Below are 12,077 nucleotides of genomic sequence, written 5' to 3'. Positions count from 1 at the left end.
AATATTGCGCCGTCCAGACTGGTAATTATTGTCGTGCTGTGTAAACAGAAACAAACTCAGACATAACAACCGATCAACAACCATTCTGAATGATGCAAAGCGATAATGCGAAATCTATTTAGCCAGCACAGAGTACAGTATATTATGTACAGTAAATGCAATTGTAGGCTGTGTGAGTAGAATAAATTAATCAAACACTTGCAACAATGAATTAGCTCCATAAATGAATTATACATTGAATTGTTTTTAAAAAAGTATGATTTACAATTTCCGGTTTTCTAATCCAAAAAATCCCGGGATTGACGCTAAAAAATGTTAGGTATCAAAAATGGACCAGGATCCCGGGATCACGGGATTGACATCTGTAATCGTGAGACACACTGAGACAAAAAGTATCTCAGATTTGGCTGAAATTTTGTCATATCTCCAGAACGGTAAATAATTTTGCAAATATAATTCCAAATTAGTGTTTCTCGCATCAAAGACCATAAGATCACGAAGTTTGAGCGATTTTCATTCTTCACAAAAAAAAAAAAATGATGAAAACCATGGATTAACACCATGGACTAACCATGGACATCGTGAGACACACTGGAACAAAAAGAAGCTGAGATTTGGTCATATCTCCTGAACGTTAAGTAATTTTGCAAATATGATTCCAGATTTGTGTCTCTCTCATCAAATACCATAAGATCACGAGGTTTGAGCGATTTCCATTTTTCACAAATAATTGATGGTAATCATGGACTCAATCATCGTGAAACACACTAAAACAAAAAGTATCCTAGATTTGGCTGAAATATGGTCATACCACCTGAACGTTAAGGAATTTTGCTAATATGATTCCAGATTTGTGTTTCTCGCATCAAAGACCATGAGATCATGAAGTTTGAGCAATTTTCATTTTTCACAAATAATTGATGGTAATAAGATCATGAAGCGATCACCCAGCGGTTCGACTTAAACATCCTTAATAAATCACTCCCTCACTTTGTAGATCAGAAGGATAGGAAATGGCTAGTCGATACTGGATCTGCAAATAAATATGTACATTCTTCACTAGTCTCCTGGCTTAACTTGTCACAAAGAGGATTTTATTGTGAAAACTCCTGTTGGAGAAAGCACAGGGAGTGAGTATGTGTTTTGTAATATGGAGCATGTATTTTCTAAACCTCATAAGATAAAACTGTATATATTTGATTTTTCGTCCAAGTATGATATACTGCTTGGGAATGAAACCATGCGTGCATATAAAATGTGATTAAACTTTGATAATAATAAGCTAGAATATATGGATGGAGAGAAAGATTTGTTATTTTTCTTTGATAATAAGAGTGTTGAATTGCAGCCAGGCTGCAACGTGATTTTGGTCCCGGTTAAGTCAGCCTCGGATATGACGTTAGGAATGGTACTTTACTTTTAAAGTAAAAATTTATTTTCATGGAATACTTTTTGTCTCAGTGTGTCTCAAGATGGTTAGTCCTTGATTTCCATCGATTTTGAGAAAAATAAAAATCGCTCAAACTTAGTGATCTCATGGTGTTGGATGCGAGAAACATGAATCTGGAATCATATTTGCAAAATTCCTTCATCTACTAGAATTCCCAGTTTTGCTCTGGGCCGGCTAGACTCAGTCTGCATCTGGTGTCTTCCGTGAATATGGTCTCTGGTACAAGAGAAGCATTCCCCATCATGACTGGATGTCCTCTTGCTATTCCCGATGAAATTAGCAAGGTAAAAGAGCCTCGGAACTGGGTGTCACGGCTGGTCACCAGGTCCCTCAACTCGGGTACCAGTGTTTCTGGCTATCAGGACTGACGTCTTGGGGTCGAGAAAGGCGTTCACAAGCCTCACTCGAGGTCCTCTTGCTATTCCAGTTGGAACCAGCAAGGTTGAAGAGCCTCGAAACTGGGTGTCACGGCTGGTCACCAGGTCCCTCACCTCGGGTACCAGTGTTTCTGGCTATCAGGACTGGCATATAGGGGTCGAAAAAGGCGTTCACAAACCTTACTCTAGGTCCTCTAACTATTCCAGTTGGAACTAGCAAGGTAGAAGAGCCTCTGGACTAGGTGTCGTGGCTGGTCAGTGGGTCCCTCACCTCGGGAACCAGGTGTTTCTGGCTATCAGGACTGGTATTTTGCGTCGAGAAAGGCGTTCCCAAGCATTTATCGAGGTGCTCTTGCTATTCCAGTTGGAACTAGCAATGTAGAAGAGCCTCAGAATTGGGTGTCGCAGCTAGTCATCAGGTCCCTCACCTCAGGTACCGGGCGTTCTGGCTATCAGGACTGGCGTCTCGGAGTCGAGAGAGGCGTTCACAAGCCTCACAAGAGGTCCTCTTGCTATTCCAGTTGGAACTAGCAAGGTAAAAGAGCCTCAGAACTTAGCATCGCGGCCGGTCACCGGGTCCCTCAACTCGGGAACTAGCTATCTCCTGCGGCAAGGTTCTGTATCTCGAGGTCGAGAAAGGCCTACTCAAGCCTTACTTGAGGTCATCTTGCTATTCCCGATGGAATTAGCAAGATAGAAGAGCCCTGGAACCGGGTGTCACTGCTGGTCACCAGGTCCCTTGTCTTGGGAACCAACTATCTCCTGCAGTCGGGATCGATGTCTCGGGGTCGAAAAGGCCTTCCCAAGCCTTACTCGAGGTCCTCTTCCTGTTTCTGATGGAATTGGGAAGATAGAAGAGCCCTGGAACCAGGCATCACTGCTGGTCACCAGGTCCCTCACCTTGGGAACCGGCTATCTCCTGCAGCTAGGTTCAGTGTCTCGGGGTTGGGAAAGGCCTTCTCAAGCCTTACTTAAGGTTCTCTTGCTATTCCTAATGGAATTAGCAAGATGAAGGACCCCTTGCTACTCAATGTCCTCTTAATATTCCCGAAGGAATTAGCAAGATAGAAGAGCCCTGGAACTGCTGGACTGCTGGTCACCTGGTCCCTCACCTTGAGAACCAGCTGTCTCCTGCGGCTGGGATCGATGTTCTGAGTGGATTTTGGCCCACATCTTCTTCTACTAGAATTCTCAGTGTCGATCTGGGCCATCTAGACTCAGTCAGCAACTGGGGTGGGCTGCAGCCAGGGACAGAAGACTTGATGTGGTGTCTGTTAACCACCCTCGTTTGAGTTGGGGGTTGGAACAGCCTTGAGTACTATGCAGAAGTGATTCCCTCTTTCGTGAAGAAAGGCCATGCTTTCGCACTGCCTGAAAAGGTTGGGTGGTGAGTGATAGGGGTAGGAACAATCTGGTATCTTATGTGAGTATGGTCTCTGGTATAGGAGATGTGTTCCTGATTGTCAATGGATGTCCTCTTGCTATTCCTGATGGAATTGGCAAGGTGAAAGTACCTCAGATCTGGGTGACACAGCTGGTCACTGGATACCTCACCTTGGGTACCGGGCATTTCTGGCTATCAGGACTGGCATCTTGAGGTCGAGAAAGGCGTTCCGAAGCCTTATTCGAGGTCCTCTTGCTATTCCAGTTGGAAATAGAAAGGTAGAAAAGCCTTGGAACTGGGCATTGCGGCTAGTCACTGGGTCCCTTACCTAAGTTACCTTGCATTCCTTGTATCAGGACTGGCGTCTCAGGGTTGAGGAAGTGGTTCCCAAGCCTTACTCGAGGCCCTCTTGCTATTCCAGTTGGAATTAGCAAGGTAGAAGAGCCCTCCCACCAGGTGTCACTGCTGGTCACCGGGTCCCTCACCACAAGTACCAGCTATCTGCTGTGGACAGGATTGGTGTCTCGGGGTCGAGAAATGCCTTCCAAAGCCTTACTCGAGGTCCTGCTGCTGTTTCCGATGGAATTAGCAAGGTAGAAGAGCCCTGGAACCAGGCATCTCTGCTGGTCACTGGGTCTCTCACTTTGGGATGCAGCTATCACCTGCGACCAGGATTGATGTCTCAGAGCCGAGAAAGGCCTTCCAAAGCCTTACTCGAGGTCCTTCTGCTGTTTCCAATGGAATTGGATAGATGGAAGAGCCCTGCAACCAGGCGTCACTGCTGGTCACCAGGTCCCTCACCTCAGGAACCAGCTGTCTCCTGCAGACAGGATTGATGTCTTGGGGTCGAGAAAGGCCTTCTCAAGCCTCACCTGAGGTCCTCTTGCTGTTCCTGGTCCTCTTCGTGATATTCCTGGGTCCAGTCAGGTTTTAGCCTAAAACCCAACTTGTCGCCACTCATCCAATCAGGCTGCTAGATGTCGCAGAGCTGGTCGTACAATACTCGTCTCTCTGTAAGTATTGTATCTTGAAGCTTCCAGTGTCCTCTATTAACTCCAGTTAATAAATAGAAGGCGCAATTTGAAGTAGTCAAAGGAGTATGTTTATGTTTATGTTTATGTTTTGAAGGGATGGATTCAAGATCCAAAGGTTTGAGGAACCTCACACCTCAACCGAAGCTTATTGTATGTCCCAAAAGTATGTTAGTTAGGCAAACCAACTCCCATTACAGCCAAACAGAGCCCTTCTCCTAGCTCCAAGACTTCTGCAATCCAGTATGATATGCTTAGCAGTCTCTTCAGACTGATTATAAAGCCTACACATCTGGCTTCCATTTCTGAGTCCAATTGTGTAGAGATGTTTCCTGAAGTGGCCATGTCCAGTTATCAGGGCAATTACCTGCTTGACCTGACCTCTACTCAGACTCACCAGCCACCTGATGAAGCAAGGGCTTGTGTCTGCCAGCAGTCTTTTGCCAAGTGCTTGACCAGGGTGACCCTGCCATTGCTGGTGGTGCAAGTCCCTGGATCATTCATTTATTGTGTGGAAGGCAGTTGTTTTACTTATGCCACAGCCCGGCTCTGGGCCAAGAAATGTCATACTGGAACCCAGCTCAGCAAGCTCATCTGCATGCTCATTACATCCGATGCCTACATGGCCAGGTACCCAACCAAGATGCACAGAGTTGAGCATTGCAAGCCTGCTGAGCGTTTTGTGGCACTCCCACATCTACATCCCTCTAAAATCAGCGATTGTAGTGAAAGGTACTTTCTGACTTGGACTGGTCCTGATGCTTGCTGCTGTGGGGCACCTCCTTCTGTTTCCACTGTCTCCCTGAGAGAGCTGATGTCACTGGCCATTTGGTTTCGCTATTCCATCAGTCGGGATATACGTTGATGTAGCTCCTGTACCTTATCTGTATTTGTTGGTGCATCTGCTGAGTTTGTTGGTGTTCCTGGCAGATTCGTTAGCATTGTTGCAGCCACCCCACACCTGACACCAAATTATGTAACCGAACTAGGGGTTGGGGTGGTGCGGCAGAAAAACAAAGATGTCTGACAAATGCTTATATTCTACCTTATATCCTTCGGGGCACAAGGGTGGCCTTGCCAAATTCTCTTATTAACTAACTGCAAGAATAAAACTATCTCAACAGAATATAATTATTACAGGTTCTGAAACTCCAAAATTTATACTAGTAATCTTGATGAATATCAGAAATTTATAACGAGCACAATATTTTCATTCATAAGATTTGGTTGATTAAAATAAAAGAACAATTCTATTAGTTGTCAATACTTGTCCCAGAATCTACAAGACTATTCTACTAACCTCAATGAATATCAAAAATCTATAGCCAACACAGTATTCTCATTCAATAATAATTGGTTAATTGAATTAAAGAACAGAACTATAAGTTGTCAATAGTTGTCCCAGAATCAACAAAATTACCCTACTAACTTCATTGAATATCAAAATTCTATAGCTAACACAGTATTCTCATTCAACAATAATTGGTTAATTGAAATAAAAGAACAAAACTATTAGGTTATCAATAATTGTCCCAGCTTCTACAAAATTATCCTACTGACCTCAATGAATATCAAAAGGGAAATAAACTTAAATTACTCAATAAAAGATTCAAATTATAAATTCTTCAATAAAGATTCAAATGAAATAAGAAATTAAATTATCAAAATCAGAGAAAAAAAATCAAAAACTGAATTAAAGATAAAAAAAAATTAAAATTGTTCAATAGCCTAATCAGATAACACATAAACTCTCCAATATAGATTCAATTTAAAATCAAAATTAAAGTGTCAAAAATCAAAGAAAAATCTAAAATCGAATTAATGATTACAAAATTAAAATTGTTCAATAACCGAATCGAGATAACACATAAACTCTCCAATATAGATTCAATTTAAAATCGAAATTAAAGTGTCAAAAATCAAAGAAGAATCTAAAATCGAATTAATGATTAAAAATTTAAAAAGCGTTCTATAATCTAATCAAGATAACAATATCCACAGGTCATTTACTCACTTTCTCTTTCCATTAGAAGCTATCAGAATAATTATTCAAAACTCTTGTTACTTGATAAACAAAACAAAAGGGTGCCCGCCCTAGTCTGCCTGTAGTTAAAAAAAAAACAATTTTGAACAGAATTCGGTAATAGGTGAAGGTTTGAATTTTTCACTCACCAACCGCCATCATTAGTAAAAGAACTGATTACACCATTATGCTGTAAGGATAGTCCAGTGGAACCCATCCAGGCTGGATACGCTCGCTAACACTGTCTCCGGGCTACTGCACCGTTTTTTAATTCTCTATTAGCAATGAGCTATTATTTATCTAGCCTGGGAAAAGTTTTCCCACCAGAGTAAAAATCATGCCACTGTCAAGAGAGAGAAAGAGAGTACTAATTCTACTTGAGTTAGACAGAGACACTGTCTTGCGCCGGTGCTAAGGCCAGGCGCTAAAATGCTGAGGCATCAGCCATTGTTAAGAACACCATCACTTTTTTATCAATATGAGGGAGGGAGGTGAGGGATTGGGGGAGGAACAATCTGGTGTCTTCAATGAGTATGGTCTCTGGTATTGGAGAATTGTTCTCGATCATCACTGGATGTCCTCTTGCTATTCCCAATGGAATTAGCAAGGTATAAGAGCCTTGGAACTGGGTGACACAGCTGGTCACTGGGTACCTAACCTCGGGTACCGGGCATTTCTGGCTATCAGGACTGGCGTCTCGGGGTCGAGAAAGGCATTCCCAAGCCTTACTCAAGGTCCTCTTGCTATTCCAGTTGGAATTAGCAAGGTTGAAGAGCCCTCATACCAGGCATCACTGCTGGTCACCAGGTCCCTCACCACAGGAACCGGCTATCTCCTACAACTAGGATCAATGTATCGGAGTCGAGAAAGGCCTTTTCGAACCTTACTCGAGGTCCTCTTGCTATCCCCAATGGAATTAGCAAAGTAGGAGAGCCCTCTCATCAGGTGTCTCTGCTGGTAACCAGGTTCCTCACCTCAGGAACTGGCTATCTCCTGCGGCCAGGATCAATGTATCGGAGTCGAGAAAGGCCTTTTCGAACCTTACTCGAGGTCCTCTTGCTATTCCCAATGGAATTAGCAAGGTAGAAAAGCCTCGGAACTGTGAGTCACAGCTAGTCACTGGGTCCCTCACCTCAGGTACCTGGCGTTCCTTGTTATCAGGACTACCATTGCTGGTGGAGTAAGTCCCTGAATCATTTATTTATTATGTGGAAGGCAGTTGTTTTACTTATGCCACAGCCCGGCTCTGGGCCAAGAAATGTCATACTGGAACCCAGCTCAGCAAGCTCATCTGCATGCTCATTACATCCGATGCCTACATGGCCAGGTACCCAACCAAGATGCACAGAGTTGAGCGTTGCAAGCCTGCTGAGCATTTTGTGGTTCTCCCACACCAATTTGGACTTGATTTCGTTGGAGTTGAGAGCCTTGAGGGCTGCCTGACAGTCTGACAGGATTACTATATGCTTATCGCAGTAGCGCCTGGCAATGCCCATTTTGGCACAAGCCATGATTCCCCAAATCTCTGCCAGAAAGATGTTGCAGTGTTGTCCTAGACTTGCAAAGACTTGTGTTCTAGGTGAATCACTGTACACCCTGTAGCCAGATTTCCCTTCAATGAGAGAACCGTCTGTGTACCAGACAAGGCTGCCTCTTTTGGGATGGGGCCCTTCCTCAGACTTCCACTCCTCTCTAGAGCAGAATTTAACAGAGAAAGGTTAAGTAAAAACCAACTCCATGCTCATGACATCTGACGTCATCTCAAGCACAGGGCTGTGAGCAACAGCTTTGGCGATGGTGCAGTGGCCTGTTCCAGACAGGCCTTCTCTCCATTGGCCTGCAACTTTCAGTCAATAGGCTGATTTCTCTGCCATAATAAAAATGTTCAATGGCAGTAAGCCAAGAGCAACTTCAAGAGCTGCTAATGGGCTGCTCCTGAAAGCTCCAGTGACTAGAAGTGTGCCCATCCTTTGTAGACCTGTGAGTTTGGCTGTGGCTGTGAATGTCCTCCAGACTAGTGATCCATAAGTTACCTGACGCCTTATTGCTGCCTTGTACAGCCACAGAGCTATGTGAGGCTTTATCCCCCACATGGAGCCTACAAATCCTCTGGTCATCATAAGCGCCCATTTAGCTTTATGCAGTGTATTGTTTAAATGATTGTTCCAAGTCAGCTTTGAGTCAATGGTCAGCCCTAAATATTCGACTGTACTTGATACTTCAAGCCATGTAAATCCAAGTTTCAACCTGGAGAGGTTCTTTTTACTTGTAAATGGAATGACTGCAGTCTTTGAGGGATTTATACTTAGTCCCTCTCCAAGACATCAGTCATTGACAGTTTTGAGGTTGACATTCAGCAACAATGTTGCTGAACTTTCCCTGTACCATGAGGACTATGTCATCAGCATAGCCCTGTACAAAGACACCATTACTTGTGAGTTCATTAAGGAGACCATCGACCACAAGGTTCCACAGAAGAAAAGCACACCTCCCTGCGGACAGCCCCATGCAGACGCAATCACCACAGACTCACCTTGAAGATCAGCCATGATCAGCCTGGAGCAGAGGATGGCCTCAGCCCAACTACATATGGCAGGCTCAACACCATGCCCCTGGACCGCTCGGACCATGGCCTTGTAAGTGACATTGTCAAATGTGCCCTCAATGTCCATGAAGGCACACAAGGCAATCTCCCTGGCAGCAAGGCTGGCCTCCACCCTGCTCACAAGCTGATGCAGGGCTGTTTCACAGGACTTGCCAGGCTGATAAGCATGCTGTTTCCTGTGGAGAAGAGTGTATGGAAGCACTACCTTCCTTAGATGTCTTTCCACCAGTCTTTCCAGAGTCTTCAAGAGAAACGATGTGAGATTGATGGGACAAAATGATTTTGCAGTTGAGTAGTCTGCTCTTCCTCTCTTTGGAATGAAGACCACTCTACTGAGGCACCAGGCTTGAGGGATGTACCCATAGGCCAGACTTGCTCTAAAAAGTTCACACAAGAGAACTAGTAGAGTTTTTGGTCCTTGTTGCAGCATAGCTGGTATTATGCCATCCCCCCCAGGAGATTTGAAGGGGCCAAACTTGGATATGGCCCATTTAACTTTGGAGAGTGTGACAATTCACCTGGCTAAAGTCCAGCTTCCACGATCAGCTCTTGGCCATGAGCTCATTTCACTGTTGCCAGACATGCCTGAGCAATCACTCTTGAAGGTACAGTCTGGAAAGTGCGTCTCAAGAAGAAGTTTGAGACTTCCATGAATTCCAGTGGTATATTGTCCCCCTGGCGACCTAAGAGGAAGCCCACAGGGGTAAGTCGAAGGAGTGGGAGTAGACTCTGGCCACAAGCTGCACTCAGTCTCTTGCTGCATGCTGATTCCTTCACTAGTTCTTGACCAACCATCTGTACTAGACTGTTCTTCACTGCAACTCGGCGAGCCTCCTGATGGAATTAGCGAGGTAGAAGTGCCTCAGAACTGGGTGTCATGGCTGGTCACCAAGTCCCTAACTTTGGGTACCAGACATTTCTGGCTATCAGGACTGGCGTCTCTGGGTCGAGAAAGGCATTCCCAATCCTTACTCGAGGTCCTCTTGCTATTCCAGTTGGAACTGGCAAGGTGGAAAAACCTTGGAACTGGGCATCGCTGCTAGTCACTCTCTCCCTGAGAGAGCTGATGTCACTGGCCATTTGGTTTCGCTATTCCATCAGTCGGGATATACGTTGATGTAGCTCCTGTACCTCATCTGTATTTGTTGGTGCATCTGCCGAGTTTGTTGGCGTTCCTGGCGGATTCGTTAGCATTGTTGCAGCCACCCCACACCTGACACCAAATTATGTAACCAAACTAGGGGTTGGGGTGGTGCGGCAGAAAAACAAAGATGTCTGACAAATGCTTATATTCTACCTTATATCCTTCGGGGCACAAGGGTGGCCTTGCCAAATTCTCTTATTAACTAACTGCAAGAATAAAACTATCTCAACAGAATATAATTATTACGGGTTCTGAAACTCCAAAATTTATACTAGTAATCTTGATGAATATCAGAAATTTATAACGAGCACAATATTTTCATTCATAAGATTTGGTTGATTAAAATAAAAGAACAATTCTATTAGTTGTCAATACTTGTCCCAGAATCTACAAGACTATTCTACTAACCTCAATGAATATCAAAAATCTATAGCCAACACAGTATTCTCATTCAATAATAATTGGTTAATTGAATTAAAGAACAGAACTATAAGTTGTCAATAATTGTCCCAGAATCAACAAAATTACCCTACTAACTTCATTGAATATCAAAATTCTATAGCTAACACAGTATTCTCATTCAACAATAATTGGTTAATTGAAATAAAAGAACAAAACTATTAGGTTATCAATAATTGTCCCAGCTTCTACAAAATTATCCTACTGACCTCAATGAATATCAAAAGGGAAATAAACTTAAATTACTCAATAAAAGATTCAAATTATAAATTCTTCAATAAAGATTCAAATGAAATTAGAAATTAAATTATCAAAATCAAAGAAAAAAAATCAAAAACTGAATTAAAGATTAAAAAAAATTAAAATTGTTCAATAGCCTAATCAGATAACACATAAACTCTCCAATATAGATTCAATTTAAAATCAAAATTAAAGTGTCAAAAATCAAAGAAAAATCTAAAATCGAATTAATTATTACAAAATTAAAATTGTTCAATAACCGAATCGAGATAACACATCAACTCTCCAATATAGATTCAATTTAAAATCGAAATTAAAGTGTCAAAAATCAAAGAAAAATCTAAAATCGAATTAATGATTAAAAATTTAAAAAGCGTTCTATAATCTAATCAAGATAACAATATCCACAGGTCATTTACTCACTTTCTCTTTCCATTAGAAGCTATCAGAATAATTATTCAAAATTCTTGTTACTTGATAAACAAAACAAAAGGGAGCCCGCCCTAGTCTGCCTGTAGTTAAAAAAAAAAACAATTTTGAACCAAATTCGGTAATAGGTAAAGGTTTGAGTTTTTCACTCACCAACCACCATCATTAGTAAAAGAACTGATAACACCATTATGCTGTGAGGATAGTCCAGTGGAACCCGTCCAGGCTGGATACACTCACTAACACTGTCTCCCGGCTACTGCACCGTTTTTTAATTTTCTATTAGCAATGAGCTATTATTTCTCTAGCCTGGGAAAAGTTTTCCCATGAGAATAAAAATCATGCCACTGTGAGGAGAGAGAAAGAGAGTACTAATTCTACTTGAGTTAGACAGAGACACTGTCTTGCGCCGGTGCTAAGGCCAGGCGCTAAAATGCTGAGGCATCAGCCATTGTTAAGAACACCATCACTTTTTTATCAATATGAGGGAGGGAGGTGAGGGATTGGGAGAGGAACAATCTGGTGTCTTCCATGAGTATAGTCTCTGGTATTGGAGAAAAGTTCTCGATCATCACTGGATGTCCTCTTGCTATTCCCAATGGAATTAGCAAGGTATAAGAGCCTTGGAACTGGGTGACACAGCTGGTCACTGGGTACCTAACCTCGGGTACCGGGCATTTCTGGCTATCAGGACTGGCGTCTCGGGGTCGAGAAAGGCATTCCCAAGCCTTACTCAAGGTCCTCTTGCTATTCCAGTTGGAATTAGCAAGGTTGAAGAGCCCTCATACCAGGCATCACTGCTGGTCACCAGGTCCCTCACCACAGGAACCGGCTATCTCCTACAACTAGGATCAATGTATCAGAGTCGAGAAAGGCCTTTTCGAACCTTACTCGAGGTCCTCTTGCTATCCCCAATGGAATTAGCAAAGTAGAAG

At 43.0% G+C, this 12,077-nt stretch overlaps 1 protein-coding gene across 1 annotated transcript; it reads right to left on the bottom strand.

Annotated features, from left to right (window-relative positions):
* Window positions 1–7,458: 7,458 nt before the first annotated feature.
* LOC120354713 lies at window positions 7,459–9,300 on the bottom strand. Its single transcript, XM_039442149.1, has 3 exons — window positions 8,799–9,300; window positions 8,000–8,102; window positions 7,459–7,957 (listed from the first exon to the last, which is right to left on the bottom strand). Exons 1-3 carry the CDS (start codon window positions 9,298–9,300, stop codon window positions 7,459–7,461), a joined length of 1,104 nt encoding a protein of 367 aa, XP_039298083.1.
* Window positions 9,301–12,077: the final 2,777 nt, after the last annotated feature.

Source organism: Nilaparvata lugens, chromosome X, assembly GCF_014356525.2.
Source record: "Nilaparvata lugens isolate BPH chromosome X, ASM1435652v1, whole genome shotgun sequence".
In the NCBI taxonomy this organism is placed as follows: Eukaryota; Metazoa; Arthropoda; class Insecta; order Hemiptera; family Delphacidae; genus Nilaparvata; species Nilaparvata lugens.
Note: the sequence above shows the minus strand (reverse complement) of the source record. Positions and strands in the feature narration are given on the sequence as shown.

Bases quoted from the DNA above. Each gene is read 5' to 3' on its own strand.
- LOC120354713 (XM_039442149.1), bottom strand. From the start codon at position 9,300: ATGCTGCAACAAGGACCAAAAACTCTACTAGTTCTCTTGTGTGAACTT. The intron at 8,103-8,798 runs GTGAGTCTGTGG...TGAAAGTTGCAG, and splicing joins GATCATGGCTGATCTTCAAG to GCCAATGGAGAGAAGGCCTG. The intron at 7,958-7,999 runs GTTGGTTTTTAC...ATTCTGCTCTAG, and splicing joins TCAGATGTCATGAGCATGGA to AGAGGAGTGGAAGTCTGAGG.